Raw genomic sequence first — 18,383 nt, 5'->3', positions numbered from 1 at the left:
CTCTTGTCTGTCTGTTCATTTGGTTTCTGTTCTCTCTGGTTTGCAACAAACAGTTATAAGAAAAACACAGAACAGACCCTCATGTGCAAGGTTCCGTCTAATTCCTCATGTGTCAGAGCAAAAACTCCCTGAGCTCAGGACCACTGTGAGCAGCAGCAGACGTGTGCATGCACTGTGGTCACACCAGCATCAAATCCATCCAAGTTACATGGTTTATTAAAATAATCAAATTACAGCATTTCTGTTATAGTACTTTTAATTAAGTGCTATAACTCACTTAACAATGAAAAATCTTGTTCATGACCTGTAGCATGTTGGCACTACTGGAAGTAAAATAAGTTGAATTGCAATTTTGAAAACACACTTAACATGTTTTTATAAAGCTCTGCGTGAAGTTCCTGCTGTGGTCTGGGAGAGAGTCCTGTAACTCTTTGTCTGCAAAATACAGTATATAATGACCAATGTTGGGCAAGCCATTTTGAAAAAGTAATTAATTATAGTTACTAGTTTAAAAAAAGTAACTGAATTTTGCAAACAACAAAGTTATTTGCAGCTATTTATCTAAAAATGCAGTCAATGCGTTTTTTTTTAAATAACTATTTACAGAACAATCAGCTGTTGTGCATCAAATAGGATGCCACACAAATTATTTGTGCCACTCGGAGGAGCCTGATACCTGCAGGCCCGACAGCAGCAGGTGTATCACTCCACCTGTTTTTAACCTGGAGACAGTATTTACATTGTAATCTGCCTTTAGTAGCTTTTTGGCAGCACATTCAGCAGTCACCTCATTGTTCTGACACACACAGCAAAACTGTCTGCTACACAACACACTGACTGTAGACTCCAAGCACGCTAAACGTCACAAATCTCTAACATCTCAAAACTCTCTCTCTTTCGCTCTTCCTAAACAACCAAATGCTGCGTCGCCATGTCATTTTCTGATTGGTTGACATGGGATATTTTTCCACCAATAGGAAAGGGTGGGGTTGTTTTTTTAAACTCACAGGCAGAGCGCTTTCTTCCCGTGGTAAAAAAAAACAACGACACTATTCAGAAAAAAAAAACACAATAAAAAACATAATGAATAATAACTCTCGTTTTATAAAAGCTGGTATTTAGTTTGAAGTCCACACTTTTCCCGTCAATTGTTCCGTCTGTCCTGCTCACATCGCCACTGGCTGTACGCGTTGTCATTAGCGTGTCTTCACTCCACATCGGCCATGCTGCTTTGCTAGCTAAAACACTGGTGGCGGCACATAAGGACGCTGTCACAGCTGCATAACACTAATGTGAATCGCATTATAAGTCACCGGTCACTTACTGACTCACACTGCAAAACAACACAATGTTACGTATTTATTTTAATTTCAATTGTGGTTGAGCTTTTTTGTGCGCAGCGCAGAGTTCCTGTGCGCAGTGACCGGGTCGCGCGCGCAGGTTTGAAGGACCATTGCATATGTAACCTGTTGTAGTACACAGCTAACGCAGGCATAAACGTTCTCCGTGTTATCGTCGGGTCTTACCACGACGTAACTGTTGTTGGGATTTAGTGCTACATAAATAAAAGTGAACTGACATAACAGGAAACAAAGGAAACTCTAAACCTGAAGCAACGTGCAAGTTCATGCTTGAGCTCTGACATACAAATGTATGTGACTGTCAACATTTTTACCAAATTTAAATTCTGTCTTTTAAATTTTTATTTAATTTGATTTCTCTTTGGTATAAGAGTATATATATTTTTAATGAACTGCCTCATCAAAACCAAAACAGACAAATAAGCCAACTACAGTCAAAAGCATTTCACACCTTTAGTTTAGGAAGCCTCTTGATGGTCTTCAGTGGTCTGAGGACGCGCAACACCCTCAGAGATTTGATGGTTTTGATATCCCGTCCTTTGTTATTTCTGTACAGAAACACACAGCGTGAACATCGTTAATGCCCCATTTTGGCCTCTTCTTCTTCTTTTTCACCTTTAACCCACAACAACATGTCACAACATGTATAACACGTTTTACTAATTTGGCATTCTGCAGAAATTTAAATGACTACATTTAAAGTTAGTATTTTTCATAAGAGAGGACTTTTCTTAGTCTTTTACCCCATCACATTGCTGCTGGTCAATCCCACAGAGGCATCATCCACAGACAGTTAAAGCAGGAGAGAGGGACATTTATAACAACAGTTACAAACCCATAAAGGAAATGGAACAGACTGTGATGCAAAAGATAACTTACAGTTGATTTAGAGACACTTTTGTGTTAAGACATATGATTAGCTCATGAGACTAATAAAAATAAATCACGTGACTGACGTGAGGGCGAAGGCCACCAGCGCTCCCACCACCACGACGAAGTCGAGCATGTTCCACAGGTCTCTGAAGTAGGAGCCATCGTGGAGGAGCAGACCCTGATCAATCATCTGGAGACAGCACAGAGCCAGGCGGCGAGTTAGAGGTGATAATGAGTCAGCGAGGAAAGATTACAGCCCTCAACTTGCTGCAATAAATCCATGTTTGTTACTTCAAGGCTGAAACACAGCAGAGGGTCGTAATTCTAACATAAAACTGGTTACTTCAACTTCTTTGGTAGTCAGATATGTTTTCATAAGAAACCGTTTTTCTGTGTTTGTTCTGTCTGTTGCTGAACTCATCCAGCTAAACCACAGGATGTCTTTGAATTTAAACCCATTAGATACATTTACATGATTCAGCAGCATTTCTTCTGACATTTTTTCATAATAACTCACCTTTATTATCATTTCAAACGTGAAGACTCCAGTGAACACGTAGTCAAAATAGCGCAGAACCTGTAAAGTCACAGCCAGAGACGCTTTAGAAATATCCGAGATGACACACAAAGGGCGCAGAAAACAATTTCACAATGTTTTTTCTTTCATATGCTTCCTGATAGTCGCTTAGCAGGAAAAAGTCCCCTCAAATGACATTAATGCAGCACAGGATTAGCCCCGCTCCTCCAGTGAATAACCAGGCTCAGTGTGTTTCAGACCTCATTTGCCACACTCATCAGATATAATTGCCCCCCCATCAAGCGGCCTTTTGCAAAACAGTTTAAGGATTTTTTCCCTTCTGTTCTTAATGATATTTAATCTGCTTACCTGAGGGGAGCTGAGAAACCCACAGTGCTGATAAAGCGTGATCGAACTTGTATCTCAGGATGAGAGTGATTAAAAAAGCAGAAAGACTGGATCCTCCACTGAGACAATCGTGCAACACCTGCCTCAGACAGGTGATTCGTACATTAGTGTGAACACAAACCTTATTCCAGTGCGACGAGGTGGCTACAGGGTCCTCAGCAGCCAGTGCGATACTACTAGCAGCAATGACCAGAAGGATGGACATCTCAAAGTACCTGAGGTTCACCACATAATGACACGCTCGACGCACACTGGAGAGAGCAGAGTGGAGACCACGTAAGGCACAGGCAAAGAAGAAGACTAAACGTTTAGCCACAGTTTATACACTAATATGAAAGGATTACAAATTCATATGAAAATGGAGAATTAAAAAAAAATCTACATTTTGTTTTCTTTTTTGTTCATTTCAAACAAATATCCCATTCGGTTCCAACTTCTCCTCATGTCACCAAGCTGTGCTGTTTCAGACTGAAAAGCAACTAAATAAAAGATAAATTAAGAGGATTTAGAGTCATGACACATCCGAGAAACATTTCTGTTGAGTGCCTGATCATCTTTATCAGAACACAAGAGTGAGAGCTGCAGCTTCTTCCTCAGTTTGCTGTCTGCGACATCTCACAGCTAGAAAACTTCGCTCTGAAAGGCGTCTCTGAAGAAATGTTTCTGACTGTCATTTCATGACGATGCATAACACGTCACAGAGCTGATCTCAGTAAATGCCACAGGTTTGCCACAGGTATTAAAGGGTGACACACTGCAGAGCGTTGTGTTAGCAACAGTTGCACAGGAATATTTACAGACAGCATTTTGTGTTGTTGCATTTTAAGATGATCTCATATTAAATATTGAAGTTAAGTGGCACAGGTAACGAAACAAACAGCTAAGTGGATTTAACCCTTTAAAGCCTGAACCACGAAATAATTTAGAGAAAATGTTAATTTGCATAAATGATTTTAAATGTTTATCATATTGTTGGCCTTTTTGCAATTTTTAGTTTTGCTTATTTTGCTTTTTGTCCGAAAAAACAAAACAAAACATAACACAGAAATCTCAAAAATGTACTAAAACTCATGAATCAAACACTTTGACTTTAAAGGGTTAAATCCAAGTGTGTCGCTACATTTGACTGGACCACCAGTTTTTGCAAAATGTCATGAATTATTCTACTCATGCTACGCTGACAGCAATCATGTGTTTTTCACATTCACAGCCTGAATGCATGAATATTCTGCAGCTGTTAGCTGTTTAATTTAATGGATTGTTTGCTTTTAAAGACTGAAACCTCAAAAACAAACCCCTTGATCTTCATTTAAGACTGAGAAAATGCCAGATTTATAAAACCACTGACACTTAAAGCCATATTAAACTACTTATTTCTCCATTTAATTATTGGCTTTTGGGTTTACAAGGTGCACTTGAATGCACCGTTAATTTAACAGAGTATTTTGAGAGTTAGCTGCTTGAAACCCAATGGGTTCAAGCCCAGATAATCCAGGCATTACTTACTGTGAGGTTGTCTGGCAACTAGAGGAGACTCTGAAACACGAGAGTGCAATTGACCTTCTAATCAAACTCTCTGCAGTCCTACTGCACTATTATTCCCCGTCACACAGACATGATACAATAGTCCATGTAAGAGACAGCAACTTACGGGTTGTCAGGTTTGAAGATGAACATACTGTCTGGGATCACAGAGTTGGCCGGCTTCGTCTCTTCTGATTCCTCCTTCTCTGACTTACACTGTTCAGGGTCCTTACTGTTGACTGCAGGAGGTCAGGAGAAGGAGATTCTGTTTTTATCACAGTCTGCCCACTAGGACAGCATTAGCCTCAGAAAGCCAACCTAAACACTGAAAGTTTTCTGTGGCGACTTTTAACCAGAAAAGAGAGGTGATGAAGTCTAGCAGTGGTAAGCCGTGAACTGTGGGGCCCGGCTTAGGTGATGACATGACTCACTGTTTCCTAGAATGCGTTATCTCTGGAGGCTACAATGTAAATTAAGTGTGATAGATATGAGATCAAGCACGTCCCTATAACTGCATCCTTACTCAGAGCTTTACTAGAACATTTCAAAAATGCTTTTTTGAGTTTATAATAGCTGCAGATCATCCACCTGTGAGAATGGAAACCAGTCCCACGTAAACGATCACTGATGAGCTTTCAGACGAGGCTGCAAATACGAGCAGCCTCGTCACAAGCCATTAGAGAAAACAAGAAATTACCTGAAAATCACAAATCTACATTTGGTCCATTACCTTTGATTGTGGAGAGCTCGAGAGATGACTGCACATTGGGCACTTCGACGATCACGCTGGAGCTCAGCTGAGATTTATCCCGTTCCTGCTGCATCTCTGTTTCTTCTTTGTTGTCCTCTGGGACAGCAGGCGCAGGCGGCTCCGAAGGCTGAGGAGGTTCTTCTTGCTTCTGGGGACACTGATCACCAGTGTGGCTCTGGTTATCTGCTGGAGCGCTGTCCCCTTCTGCACTCTTATCACTCGGTCTGGAGATGGAGAGAGGAACACGTTACTGGACAGATGTGAGCAGCAGCTGTCCTGCTGTGACACGCTCGCAGCAGGACAGCTGCTGCTGGGTGGCGAATCTATCGACTCCAAAGCTGGAGAAGAAATAAAAGTTTGAGTATAAAAGACATAAGAAGAGATTAGAGTAGTACAGTTCAGTCACTGGTCACACAAATGAGTTTTACAAATGAAGACTTAAAGGAAACATACTGAGATCAATTAAAAGAGCAGTTTAAAGCAAAGTGTGAAATGTTGACCTCGGTCCTTTCAACATCTCTGACGTGGCATGAAATGACCAAAAACCATGACAGATTAGATTGTCTCTTGCATCTTGTTTGCCAGATCGTTTGTCAGCTCTGCTGACATGGATGGAGAATAGGGAGATAATTTTATGTACAGGTGCCAATGAATGGTTGATGAAAGGACCTTAAGCTGTGGCATGCTAGTTCAAACAACTGCAAATCCACGCACACTTCGGTCAATGATTCCTCGCAGAAACGTTAGATTTATCTTTTGAAAACTAATATTAGATTAAATTAGGTTTGAATTTCATTAAAATGGTCAAAGGTGCATGAACGAAAAAAGCTATTAATTTGTTATCTTAATAATAATGATAATAATAATAATAATAATGGATACTTTATTGATCCCCATGGGGAAATTACTTGTTTTTCTCTGCATTTGACCCATTCACTCAGTGAAGCAGTGGGCAGCCCACTAAGCAGGCGCCCGGGGAGCAGTGTGTAGGGACGGTACCTTGCTCAGGGGTACCTCAGGGTAGCCGTTAGGTGGATTCGAACCGCCGACCTTCCGATCATGGGGCGACCACTTTACCTACTGAGCTATCCTTGCCCCTTATTTAATATCTTATTAGAAGTTGTGTTTTTTCTCCATTGTACAACATGTTGCTACACTTTTTCCAAGTCACATAATTAAGTATTGGGATTAAAATGTGATCTCCTGGGATGTATCCAACCTGGGCCCTCTGCTGGGATGGCATTCTCCCTTTCCATTTCTTCACTCCATCGCCCTTAAACTTTATCTGCCAAATAACCTCAGCTACTAAAACGACTTGTTTGTGTGTCTCACCTGCTCTCCTCATGCTTGGAGACGTCTCCTTCTTTGTTTTTAGAGTCTTCTGCTTTCCCAGGGTTACTCTTCTTGTCCCCGACGACAGAGCAGCTCGCCGCCTGGCCTCCGTTTGCAGGAGAAGACCCCTGACTTCTGGTCCTGGTCTGATGGTCATAGTGATACAAGTCCTTACTGCCCCTGTTTCCACCACGACCTCCCATGTCTGGAGTCAGTGCCTCCCCATTATCTGGAGGTCTGAACTTCTTTACTGCCCTGTGTTGACGCTCACCATTCAATCTGGGGCTGTGACGCTCACTGACGTGTTTGTGACTCTGATTAACATCCAGGTTTTTGCTCTGAGGGATGGGCACTGAATCAGGCGCCTCTGGTATGTTCCTGAACACAGAATCAGTGGGATCCGCTGATTCTGGCTCCACTGATTCGGGTATGTCACCAGACAGAGCTGCATCCAGTGGTACATCCACAGATATGGAGGAGCCTGAAGGCTGGGTCTTGGCTGGGGAGGCTAGGGGATCTGTCAGATGCTTTATACTCCCTGACGGTGTTTGCACGGCCTTGCGGTGCAGCGAAAGTGGACGTACGTGAGCCTGGCTCGAGGCAGGAGGACCGTCTTTCTCTTCGGTGGGGCTACTGAACAGGATCTCTCGGCTGGACATCTGGCGGTGTCTCCGCAGCTGGCTGGTCCTCTGCTCCCACACTGACATGGTCATCCTCTTTCCTCTCTCTCTCCTGGACATGAAAGAGTTAGAGGGGTTGAGTGGTGGGGGTGGGCGGCCCTCCCTGACACTGCCATGGGCCTCCTCCAGGGAGCAGGCATAGGTAGGCCTGCTGCGGTGAATGGCTCGTTTCCTGTACAGATAGGGCCGCCTCCTGCGGCTTCCCCTGGAAAAAGGAAAACGAGGTACGATGTCAGCATACGTAGACAGAAAGCATTAAGCAGGTTTAAAATAAGGTTTCTTTAAGCTTTCGTGCTGAAATGGTTTTATTTTAGCGTCGTAATGTATAGATCTAAGTCTGTCATGGGTGATTTGATTTGATTGAAACTTCATTTTTTAATTTTTGATTTATGAAATGTACGTTTGCAGTCAAAACATGTACATCACATTAACATCACAGCACACCGCAAGTGCTTGAGGTTGATGTTCGAGTGATTTACCAGTTACAAAGAGAAACTTCATCCAACATGAAGCAACTTTTTTGTTTTTCGATGAAGATGTTGGGTGAAAAAATAAGCCAGGAATTGTCGTGCGACTTGAAAAACAAAAATGCTAAGATGCAAAATGATGTCAGTGGAATAAGTCTTAGAAAGAAATGTAGCTTCAAATGATGCTGGAGAGTCGGAAGGTACAGGACAGAGCACGGACAGAACACCACACAGGATGAGTCTATGAGTGAGAGATTCAGAGAGTTGAACAGACAGCGTTACTTACTGGAGCGTGGACTCTTGTGTGATCCGTGTTATCAATGAGCGATTGGTTGAAAACAAGACATTAGTGCTTTGTAAGCAGAGACAAAACAGGCCAGGAGACACACAGCAAACTGGCGCCGCACACAAAGACGCGGCCGTGAAAACAACTATCCAGGCTGTTCGTGCCATTTACCAGCTGCTGTGAATTTATTATTCATAGCTGGAGGGAAGAAACTATTTTCTGAATTCTGCACACATAAATAAAATGAAATATTAATGCCACATTTATTCCCACATTGCTTTGAAAAAAATATTCTGAATGAGATTAAAGGGATTCCAGATGCTTTGGTGTGTGTCTCCGCTGGAGCCAAGCAGCACATTGACAAACAAGATGGTAACAGTATCAGAAACAATTAAACAACATTAATAAACATTAAAACAATAAGCACAACATAGATAAAAAAGACATCTTGAGTAGACTGAAATGTTACACATTCTGAGCTACGGTATGAGGACAGGTAGAAAACACAGAGATGGGCTCCGTCAGCAGACAAAGAGTACATTTCCAGACACCCTTTGAACAAAACCAGCACATTGGGATGCAGCTCTGAACACGACTGCCACTTCAGAGCACTCACAGATTAGCATTCATGCTAGTAGAGCTAACGGGGGAATTCGAGTGCCGAGCTTCTAAATATTAGCTTGAAAATACTGAGGAGTGTTTGAGAGCGGGATTAAAGACTTCCCGCTGAAAGAAAAACTGAGCACACACCAAAATGTTCCATTCTGGGTGAGTGTGCGTGCATATCTTTCTGTTTTTCTTTGATCATGCTGACCAGAAGCATGCGTTTCCCAAGATGAGACAATAATCAACCTCCGACGTGCAGCGTCTTGCACTTTAACTTAGGAAATGCTGCCATGCAAAAACTTTCTTCGGGGCTAGCAGGGGCAGGCACTGCTACAGTTTCACTGCTGACATCAGAGATGAGACCCGAAACCCTTAAAGTTCAAAGTGTCCTCTGTCAAGTTGACCCTCCCAGTCTGCTCTACGGGCTCTGATAAGAACCCGGACCCTCGTCTGGTTCAAGTGAAGTTAATACTCAGCAATTTTCTTCTGTTTTGTTTTAATCTTTGTTTTCTTCATCAAGAACCTTTAACAAAAAGGGCAAGGTCTCAAGAATGAAAGACAGAGACAGAATAAATAAAGTAATTTATGTTAATATTCTGTGTTCCCATAGAGTCTTCTTCATGCCCATGCAACAAACCGCTTGGTTCTCAATACACAGCGTGCGTACAGAGCAGGAGGTCCCCACCTGTGTTCATGCACATGCACTTCCACCAACTATGTCAAAGCAATGTTCAATCAGTTCCCAAGGACAAAAAACAAAAGCATCTATTCTGAAAGCTGGAGACCTGGACACTGAGAAAATAAGGTCACATCATTTTATTAATAACATTTTCCAGTGAAAACATCTGCTTTGCAGAGGCACAGGCGTGTATTACTGTAACGGACACACCACCCTTAATTTGGATCCTAAGTACTCCTGTTTCCATAACAACTATGTCAGCACCTCCCACCCCAGAGTGGAGCCAGTAACCATGGAGACATAGACTTCAATTAGGAGCAAATTACAGAGCAGGGGTCAGGCAGAGGATAGATAGCAGACCTTTCAGTGGACATGTACCAATAAGTCTGGAGTGGGACAGCACCTAGAACCGATTCACTCGACAACCTCTAAGTGATGTTTAACGTTTACGAGCCAGCACTGAGAGACACTCGATTTAGTCATCGTTTGTACTGACGGCACATCTGACTGTTCTACATTCTGTAGTTTTACTAGTAAGCCAAAATCTATTGCACCACATGGAAGACTAGACACACTTCTTGGCTGAAGAAGGGAACAAGAGGGAGGACGAGATAGAGAGAGGGAGGAGAGAAGGTCAGGCAGGAGAGGCTGCATACAGCACTTACTCTGAGGACATGAAGGAGGACAATGGTCCAACCTCCTTCGCCTTCTGCAGAGCATGCTTCTGGTTGAACGCTGCCTCTGCTTCCTCTTCATCCTGATCAAAAGAAGAGAAGATGAAGAGGAAATGAACAGCTGTAACATCTGTAATTGTAAATAATGGAATAAAATCAGACAGCGAAAAAGAAAGAGGGGAGCTTTTTAAAACTACTCAGCATTAATAAAGAGAGCTGGATTAAATGAGGCTTTTTTGTTATTCATGTTTTATTACCTTTGTTAGCTCTTGTGCATTGGCAAGGTTATCCACAGCAATGGCCAAGAAGACATTAAGCAAAGTGTCTGGTTACACCTGTGTTACGGACTAACAGATGAACTCTTTGTTAAGAGACAGATGCACCACAGTACTGCAGACTGAAATCATAAAAACCACGTTGCACCTGTGCAACAGCACTGTGACAGCGACATTGTGTCCTTGTTCAAAAATGTTCAAGGTCTGACAACAATGACCATCAATGAGGGATGACTGTTGGCGCCAGATGGGTTGGTTGGATGATTTTACAAGTTGCTGATCTACTGAGATTTTCCTCCACAAACATCTCTAAGGGTTTACAGAGAATGGTCCCAAAAAATAAAAGACCTGAAATTATGCAGCGAGCAGCAGTTATCTGGAAAAAATGCCTTCTTACAGTAATACCAGTGGTCAGAGGACAATGGCCAGATTGCTTTGTGCAGTTACTCAAATAAGCACTTGCTCCAACCAAATGGCCTGTATTTATATAGCGCTTTGCTAGTCCCTAACGACCCCAAAGCGCTTTACACATCCAGTCATCCACCCATTCACACACACATTCACACACTGGTGATGGCAGCTACATTGTAGCCACAGCCACCCTGGGGCGCACTGACAGAGCCGGACACTGGCGTCACCGGGCCCTCTGACCACCACCAGTGCACTTACCTTGGTGCACTTACCAGATGCACCAAGGTAAGTGCATCTGTGAACACACAGCATTGAACACTGAAACAGATGGGCTACAACAGCAAAAACCACGCCAGATGCCACTTCTGTCAGTTAAAAGCAGGAAATTGAGGCTACAATTTAGCATTGGCTCCCAAAACTGGACAACAGAAAATTGGAAAAACATTTCCTGGTTTGATGAGTCTTGATTTCTGCTGAGACATTTGGATGGTGGGGACAAAACACAAACAACATTAAAGCATGGATGGATCCTTCCTTCTGTTAGTGGCTCAGGAAGGTGATGCAATGGTATGGTGGATATTTTCTTTATTAGTACCAACTGAGCATCATTTAACACCAACCTTAGTATTGCTGCTAACCACCTCTTTACACAGTGTACCCATCTACTGGAGGCTGATTCCAGTAGGTTAATGCACCATGTCACAAAGCTCAAATCATCTCAAACTGGTTTCTTGAACATTAAAATGAGCCCAAATGACCTCCACAGTTCTAAGATCTCGATCCTTTTGGGGTATGGTGGGACAGTTTTGCATTATGGATGTGCTACCAATAAATCTGCAACAACTGTGTGGCGCTATCATGTCAATACGGGGCAAAATCTCCTCTTTCTATCACCTTGTTGAATCCATGTCACAAATAAGACAAATAAGTTTTGAAGGCAAAAGGGGCAAACCAGCACTCGAAAGGAGTTCCAAATGAAAGATCCAGTGAGTGTAGGTTTGGTTGAGACCAAATGATGTATATAGTTCTTTATGTATATAATAGTTCTTTACTTTTAATCACTTTCTAGTTAGCTGTAGGTAGTTTTTGTCCATTTGGTAAAAGAGAAATTTCCAAAAACGTAAAAAGCTTCCTCCTCCTATAGACAAAGGACAACTAGAAGGAGTTCATGAAGGACATCGAGCAGACGGTCAATATTATTGATCTGTCTGCTTCACATGTCTGTTTGTATACAGTGTCTTCCACTCTCTTAATTGGAATTCAAGAATCTAACACAAATCGATATGTTAAGCTTTACAAATGAGATCAAACGGGAGAGTGAACAATGGAAAAAATGGCTACAATTTCAGGTGCAATTAAGAAACATTAGAATAAACCTACGTTACATAATAACAGCAGGCTGTCTGTTATTTTTAGCATGAAGGATACAGTTTCCAAAAAGGGTGAGAACTATAAAGTAGACAGAAGACCACATGCCAGACTTTACTCCACCTTGGGAGCGAATACCGTTGTACATCACCTCGTTCCAGTCCTCTCCGGTAAGGATCTGTGAAAACACACCCACAGCAGCACACAGCCATGCAGAGCTTTGCTGGTGAATCACCTCTAGGTCCACATTTATCAAAATGTATACTTAAAAGTAAATTTCCTATACATTTTGATTAATAGTAATAAACAAATGTGTAAAAGCTGTGTTGAAAGTAGAAACTGGCAGGTTCATTTGCAGACCTGAAAGACGGTCATGATAGCTGCAGGGAAAGTGTCAAAGTTTGTCGGAGTGTAGTCTTCAAAGATGAACCTGTAAAAAATAAGTGACATTTACAATCAAGTACTCTGATACTGATACATTTATCCCCATGTCTGCCCAAATTTTAATTTGGACCTTTGGGATGTTACATTACTATTAGACCAGGGCTGCCCAATCCCAGTCCTCGAGAGCTACTATCCTGCAGCTTTTAGATGCATCCCTACTCCAACACAGCTGAATCAAATGGTTTGATTACCTCTTCAGCATGCCATCATGTTTGGCAAAGGCCTGATAACAAGCCATTCATTTGATTCGGGTGTGTGGGAACAAGGATGCATCTAAAAGCAGGACGGTAGCTCTCGAGGACCGGGATTGGGCACCCCTGTATTAGATCATTGTGTGAAACTGTGAGACAATCAGTGAATAATTCTCCCACTAAACCTTCCCTCACCCCGCCCCTCCCTGAGCCTGGTCTGCTGGAGGTTTCTTCCTGTTAAAAGGGAGTTCTTCCCTCCCGCTGTCGCCAAGTGCTTGCTCACAGGGGGTTGTCTCCCTATTGGAGTTTTCTCAGAATTATTGTTTACCTTTCAATATAAAACCCCTCTGGGTGGCTGGTTTTATGATTTGGTGCAAAAACAAAACAAAAACCGGAATTAAACTGTCCTTAATTTTGACAGGATGTTTGAGCCAAATTTAAAGAAATTTCCATAACAGCTGCCTGTGCAGAGGCATAAAAATCAGTCTACAAATGACAATCCAACGTATGACAGTCTGGCTAACAGACTTTTATGTTTTTGTCTTCTCAGTTTTAATTCTAGAGGCCAGTTCATCACAAGGACATGCTCGTCTACCTCGGCCAGCTCTTCATGAGGAAAAAGCTTGTGGCAAAGGGCCTTTGACTCAGGGGGAAACCAGAAACAATAGCTGTGTGTGTGTGTGTGTGTGTGTGTGTGTGTGTGTGTGTGTGTGTGTGTGTGTGTGTGTGTGTGTGTGTGTGTCAAATGTGAGTCTTAAATCTCTACTGAGCTCACACAGTGTCTTGGTATAATAAAAACAACTGAACAGGAGCATCTATTGCATTTATTGTCTTCTCAGTTCAGTAAATAAGGATCTACTACACCATGAAGTCTGCTTCATCCTTATTATTATGTTTGTGAACGTGAATTTACTTGAATTGAATTACTATAAAATGTGAATTTTACTTAAAGAGGTTCTATTCTCATTTTCAACTCCATATCTTTGTTCTTGAGCTCGGGCACAGCTGCTTTGCATGATTCACTGCTCAAAAATGATCCTTGTTATCTTCTGATGGGACATGACGCAGCCGGTCTGCTGATCCACAGCCTGAAGCAAGCTATTCTACTTCCTCTCCCTTAAGCCATCTTTCGTCTCATTGGCCGCCCCTCACAAACAAGGTTTCAACAGCAGACGATTGAAATGGCTATGACGTCAGAAAGCTCCATGATTGGTAAAAAACAACAGTCCGAAACAGACTGTTTAAAGCAGTCTGAAGGCTTATCTCTGGTCTCAGAGGGATTACTGTAAAATAAGCTTGATTTTAGAAACTCCTGCCATGTTTAATATGAGCTTCTATCCTTTAAAAGTACACTGAACAAAAATATAAACGCAACACTTTTGTTTTTGCTCCCATTCCCCATGGGATGGACGTAGAGACCTAAAATTCATTCCAGATACACAATATAACCATCCCTCCCAAACAGTGGTCACAAATCAGTCCAAATGTGTGGTAGTGGGCACATCTGCTATATTGAGATAATCCATCCCACCTCACAGGTGTGCCACATCAGGATGCTGATCTGACATCATGAGTAGTGCACAGGTGTTCCTCAGACTGCCCACAACAAAAGGCCACCCTGGAATGTGCAGTTTTGTCTCACAGCAAAATCCCACAGATGCCACATGCAATGAGGGAGCGTGCAATTGGCATGCTGACAGCAGGAATGTCAACCAGATCTGTCGCCCGTGCATTGAATGTTCATTTCTCAACCATAAGCCGTCTCCACAGGCGTTTCAGAGAATATGGCAGCACATCCAACCGGCCTCACAACCGCAGACCTCGTGTAACCACACCAGCCCAGGACCTCCACATCCAGCAGGTTCACCTCCAAGATCGTCTGAGACCAGCCACCCAGACAGCTGCTGGAACAATTGGTTTGCACAACCAAACAATTTCTGCACAAACTGTCAGAAACCGTCTCAGGGACGCTCAACTGCATGCCCGTCGTCCTCATCGGGGTCTTGACCTGACTCCAGCTCGTCGCCATAACAGACTTGTGTGGGCAAATGCTCACATTCGATGGCGTCTGGCACGTTGGAGAGGTGTGCGCTTCACGGATGAATCATGGTTCACATTGTTCAGGGCAGATGGCAGCTGAGAATGTCCCAGTTCTTGCAGGGCCAGCATACTCACCGGACATGTCACCCATTGAGCATGTTCGGGATGTGCTTGACCGGCGTATACGACAGCGTGTACCAGTTCCCACGAATATCCAACAACCTCGCACAGCCATTGAAGTGGAGTGGACCAACATTCCACAGGCCACAATTGACAATCTGATAGACTCCATGCGACGATGTGTTGCACTGCATGAGGCAAATGTTGGTCACACCAGATACTGACCGGTTCTGGGTCCCCAGACCCCCAATAGTGCAAAAAACTGCACATTCCAGGGTGGCCTTTTGTTGTGGGCAGTCTGAGGTACACCTGTGCACTACTCATGATGTCAGATCAGCATCCTGATGTGGCACACCTGTGAGGTGGGATGGATTATCTCAATATGGCAGATGTGCCCACTACCACACATTTGGACTGATTTGTGACCACTGTTTGGGAGGGATGGTTATATTGTGTATCTGGAATGAATTTTAGGTCTCTACGTCCATCCCATGGGGAATGGGAGCAAAAACAAAAGTGTTGCGTTTATATTTTTGTTCAGTGTATATAAATGACAGATCACGAGAAGAAGTTTTATAGGTCGACTTTAAACAAATCTATGAATCTATGTGGAGTCTTACCTTCCACCGAAGAGCTGCATGCCAAGGAGGGCAAAGACAAGGATGAAGAGAAAGAGAAGGAATATGAGGGAGATGATGGACTTCATGGAGTTCATCAGAGAGACGACCAGGTTCCTCAGAGACGCCCAGTACCTTGAAAGAGATAAAAAAGCACAGGTTTTGGATTCAGGTTTGTGCGGTCTACCACCCCATTAACGAGAACTTAAAGGGAAACATTTAAATCTAAAGAATATGTTTACAGCTGTTGGTGGAGAATGAAAAATAATGTGAAATAAATTATGAGCATATGAGAACAAAGCCTCTGTTTCTCCAGAGGAAGCTGCAAAACTGAATTTCATAAATAACCACAAGTGTCGTCTCTTTTGTCAGTGTTGATTGGGTTTGAAAAATACCAGTTTGAATGAAAAAAGAAAAAGCATCACACAGTTTAAGAGGCTCCTCATCCAGGCTAGAGGCTCAAAATGCAAAAGAAACCCTGAAACAAAACTTCCTCGAGAGGTGTTGAGTTTATATAGGATAAGATTGATTAGGAAAGCGCACAGAGATGCATCGTGGGTAATACAGGTGTATCATTTTAACAAGGATGATGATGGAGTGGAGTAAAGAAACTAAACTCGGATTATCTGTCTACTGTTAGCTCAGTGTTATTATAGAAACTATGACATCACACTATCAAACAGGTGGTTTGCTCTGTAGTTTAACATACAAGGGATTAGGGCTGGGCCATATCATACCGTTCGCGGTAATACCGGTATAATGTCAGGCAACAATAAGAAAATGAAATATGGCGATAGAGCAGTGCTTCCCAAACTTTTTCCAGCCACGTACCCCTTGAGACATGTCACCCTCAGCCGCATACCCCCTACTACGAACGACTCTTAATTAGTGTCTATAAATACATTGCAATATCGCATGCATAAAGATAAATACTGCACAGTCGATTATTTCTCACCACCAAATGAATTTATCAATATTTTTTAGTAATGACAGAGTTTTAATAACAAACTTTACTACTTAATACTAGCAGTGTATCAAAGGATTTATTAGAATTCACTTTTTTGTCGAGAGCATAAAGGCCATGAACTTTCATTAAACAGAACTTTATTTAATGTGATGGATGTGCTTGAGCAGAGGCACACAGCTCTTCAATGTTTGGCTCAATTTGGGAAAGGCTGAGTCTTAAATCGTTTTCCACACAAAGTCTTGCTCTGTATTTTGTTTTCATGTTTGTTAAAGCAGAAAATCCCTTTTCGCATAAGTATGTGGTGGCGAAAGGCATCAGTCTTGACAGCGCGCTTAGCCAGCGCGGGCTGTTCAGTGCGCAGCCCTATCCAGAAATCCGCCAGGTTCTTTTGAGCGTGTTCAACTTTTAGAGATCCATCTGTGGCGATTTCAATTAGGCTCTCCTGGTCAGACGGTGATAACGAAGTAGGCACGGCGGTGAACGGGTGACGTATCCAATCATTTGAGCCGTCCGTCTCTGGGAAGTATCGGCGTAACTGCACCGCCAGCTCCTCAAGGTGCACGTTACATTCGCGCTTTACACTTTTAGATAGTGTGAGATCATTAGAGCACAGAAAATCATGCAGCACAGGAAAGACTTCAGTGTTGTTTGTATCCAAGCAGTTCTTCCAAAGGTTTAACTTCTTTATCATGGCCTCAACTTTATCTTGAACATTGAATATAGTTGCAGAAACGCCTTGTAATCCGAGATTGAGCTCGTTCAGACGAGAAAATATATCACACAGATAAGCCAGGCAGGTAAGGTACTCTTCATCATGCAAATGTTCAGACAGCTCAAAGGGATGGTTACTGAAGAAAACTTTAAGTTCATCCCTCAACTCAAAGAAACGGGTCAGCACTTTCCCTCTAGATAGCCAGCGAACCTCTGTGTGGAGTAATAATGTCTCATGCTCGCTGCCCATCTCATTGCACAACGCAGCAAATAAGCGGGAGTTCAGCGGCCTGGCTTTCACAAAGTTAACCATTTTTACACTCGTGTCCAAAACATGTTTCAAACGGACATGTATTCCCTTTGCAGCAAGAGCCTCTCGGTGGATGCTGCAGTGTACCCAGGAGGCATCTGGCGCGACTGCTTGCACACGCGAAACCACACCTCCGTGTCTCCCAGTCATGGCCCGTGCGCCATCAGTACAGATGCCAACACATCTGTCCCACACGAGTCCATGTGTGTTCATGAATGTGTCCAGCTTTTGAAAAATATCTGCGGCAGTTGTCCTTTGTTCCAGCGGTTTACAGAACAGCATGTCCTCCTTGATGGTTCCTTCATGAATGTAGCGCACATATACGAGAAGATGCGCCAGGCCAGCCACATCCGTGGACTCATCTAGCTGTATTGCATAACATTCACTGTGGCGTATGCGCAGAAGTAGCTGCTGTAAAACATTTTCTGACATTGCATTGATGCGCCGTAAGACAGTATTGTTTGATGATGGAATGGACTGTATCGTCTTTTTTGCCTTTTCCCCCAACATTGTCCCTACCATATCTAAAGCAGCAGGGAGAATGAGGTCCTCCACAATAGTGTGGGGTTTGTTGTTTTTAGCCACTCTGTAACTGACCATGTAAGATGCTTGTAGTCTGTTTTTATTCATAAGATCTGGCACCTGAATGCAGGTTTTACTTGTTGAAAGTGATTTTAGCTGTCGCTCAAAATATTCCCTTGGTTTATTTTTCAAATGGGGATGATTTGTCTCTAAATGTCTGCGCAAAAGTGAAGGTTTCATTGAGTTCTG

The 18,383-nt window shown here is 42.8% G+C and overlaps 1 protein-coding gene across 1 annotated transcript in view; it reads right to left on the bottom strand.

Moving 5' to 3' along the window:
- cacna1ea (calcium channel, voltage-dependent, R type, alpha 1E subunit a) overlaps window positions 1-18,383 on the bottom strand; it is a 123,026-nt gene that overhangs the window by 16,371 nt on the left and 88,272 nt on the right. The window contains exons 17-28 of the mRNA XM_085397278.1: window positions 15,628-15,759; window positions 12,573-12,642; window positions 12,273-12,390; window positions 10,416-10,483; window positions 10,150-10,241; window positions 6,767-7,651; window positions 5,414-5,658; window positions 4,811-4,922; window positions 3,281-3,410; window positions 2,752-2,811; window positions 2,318-2,424; window positions 1,813-1,909 (exon numbers count right to left, since the gene is read on the bottom strand). Coding sequence (XP_085253404.1) covers window positions 1,813-1,909; window positions 2,318-2,424; window positions 2,752-2,811; window positions 3,281-3,410; window positions 4,811-4,922; window positions 5,414-5,658; window positions 6,767-7,651; window positions 10,150-10,241; window positions 10,416-10,483; window positions 12,273-12,390; window positions 12,573-12,642; window positions 15,628-15,759 — 2,116 coding nt within the window. The remainder of the gene's footprint in view (window positions 1-1,812; window positions 1,910-2,317; window positions 2,425-2,751; window positions 2,812-3,280; window positions 3,411-4,810; window positions 4,923-5,413; window positions 5,659-6,766; window positions 7,652-10,149; window positions 10,242-10,415; window positions 10,484-12,272; window positions 12,391-12,572; window positions 12,643-15,627; window positions 15,760-18,383) is intronic.

The sequence above is a fragment of the Rhamphochromis longiceps genome, linkage group LG23, assembly GCF_057381845.1.
Source record: "Rhamphochromis longiceps isolate RC_006_pf linkage group LG23, R_longiceps_female_GT1.1, whole genome shotgun sequence".
In the NCBI taxonomy this organism is placed as follows: Eukaryota; Metazoa; Chordata; class Actinopteri; order Cichliformes; family Cichlidae; genus Rhamphochromis; species Rhamphochromis longiceps.
The sequence above is the reverse complement of the archived record's forward strand: the minus strand, read 5'-3'. Positions and strand labels throughout refer to the sequence as shown.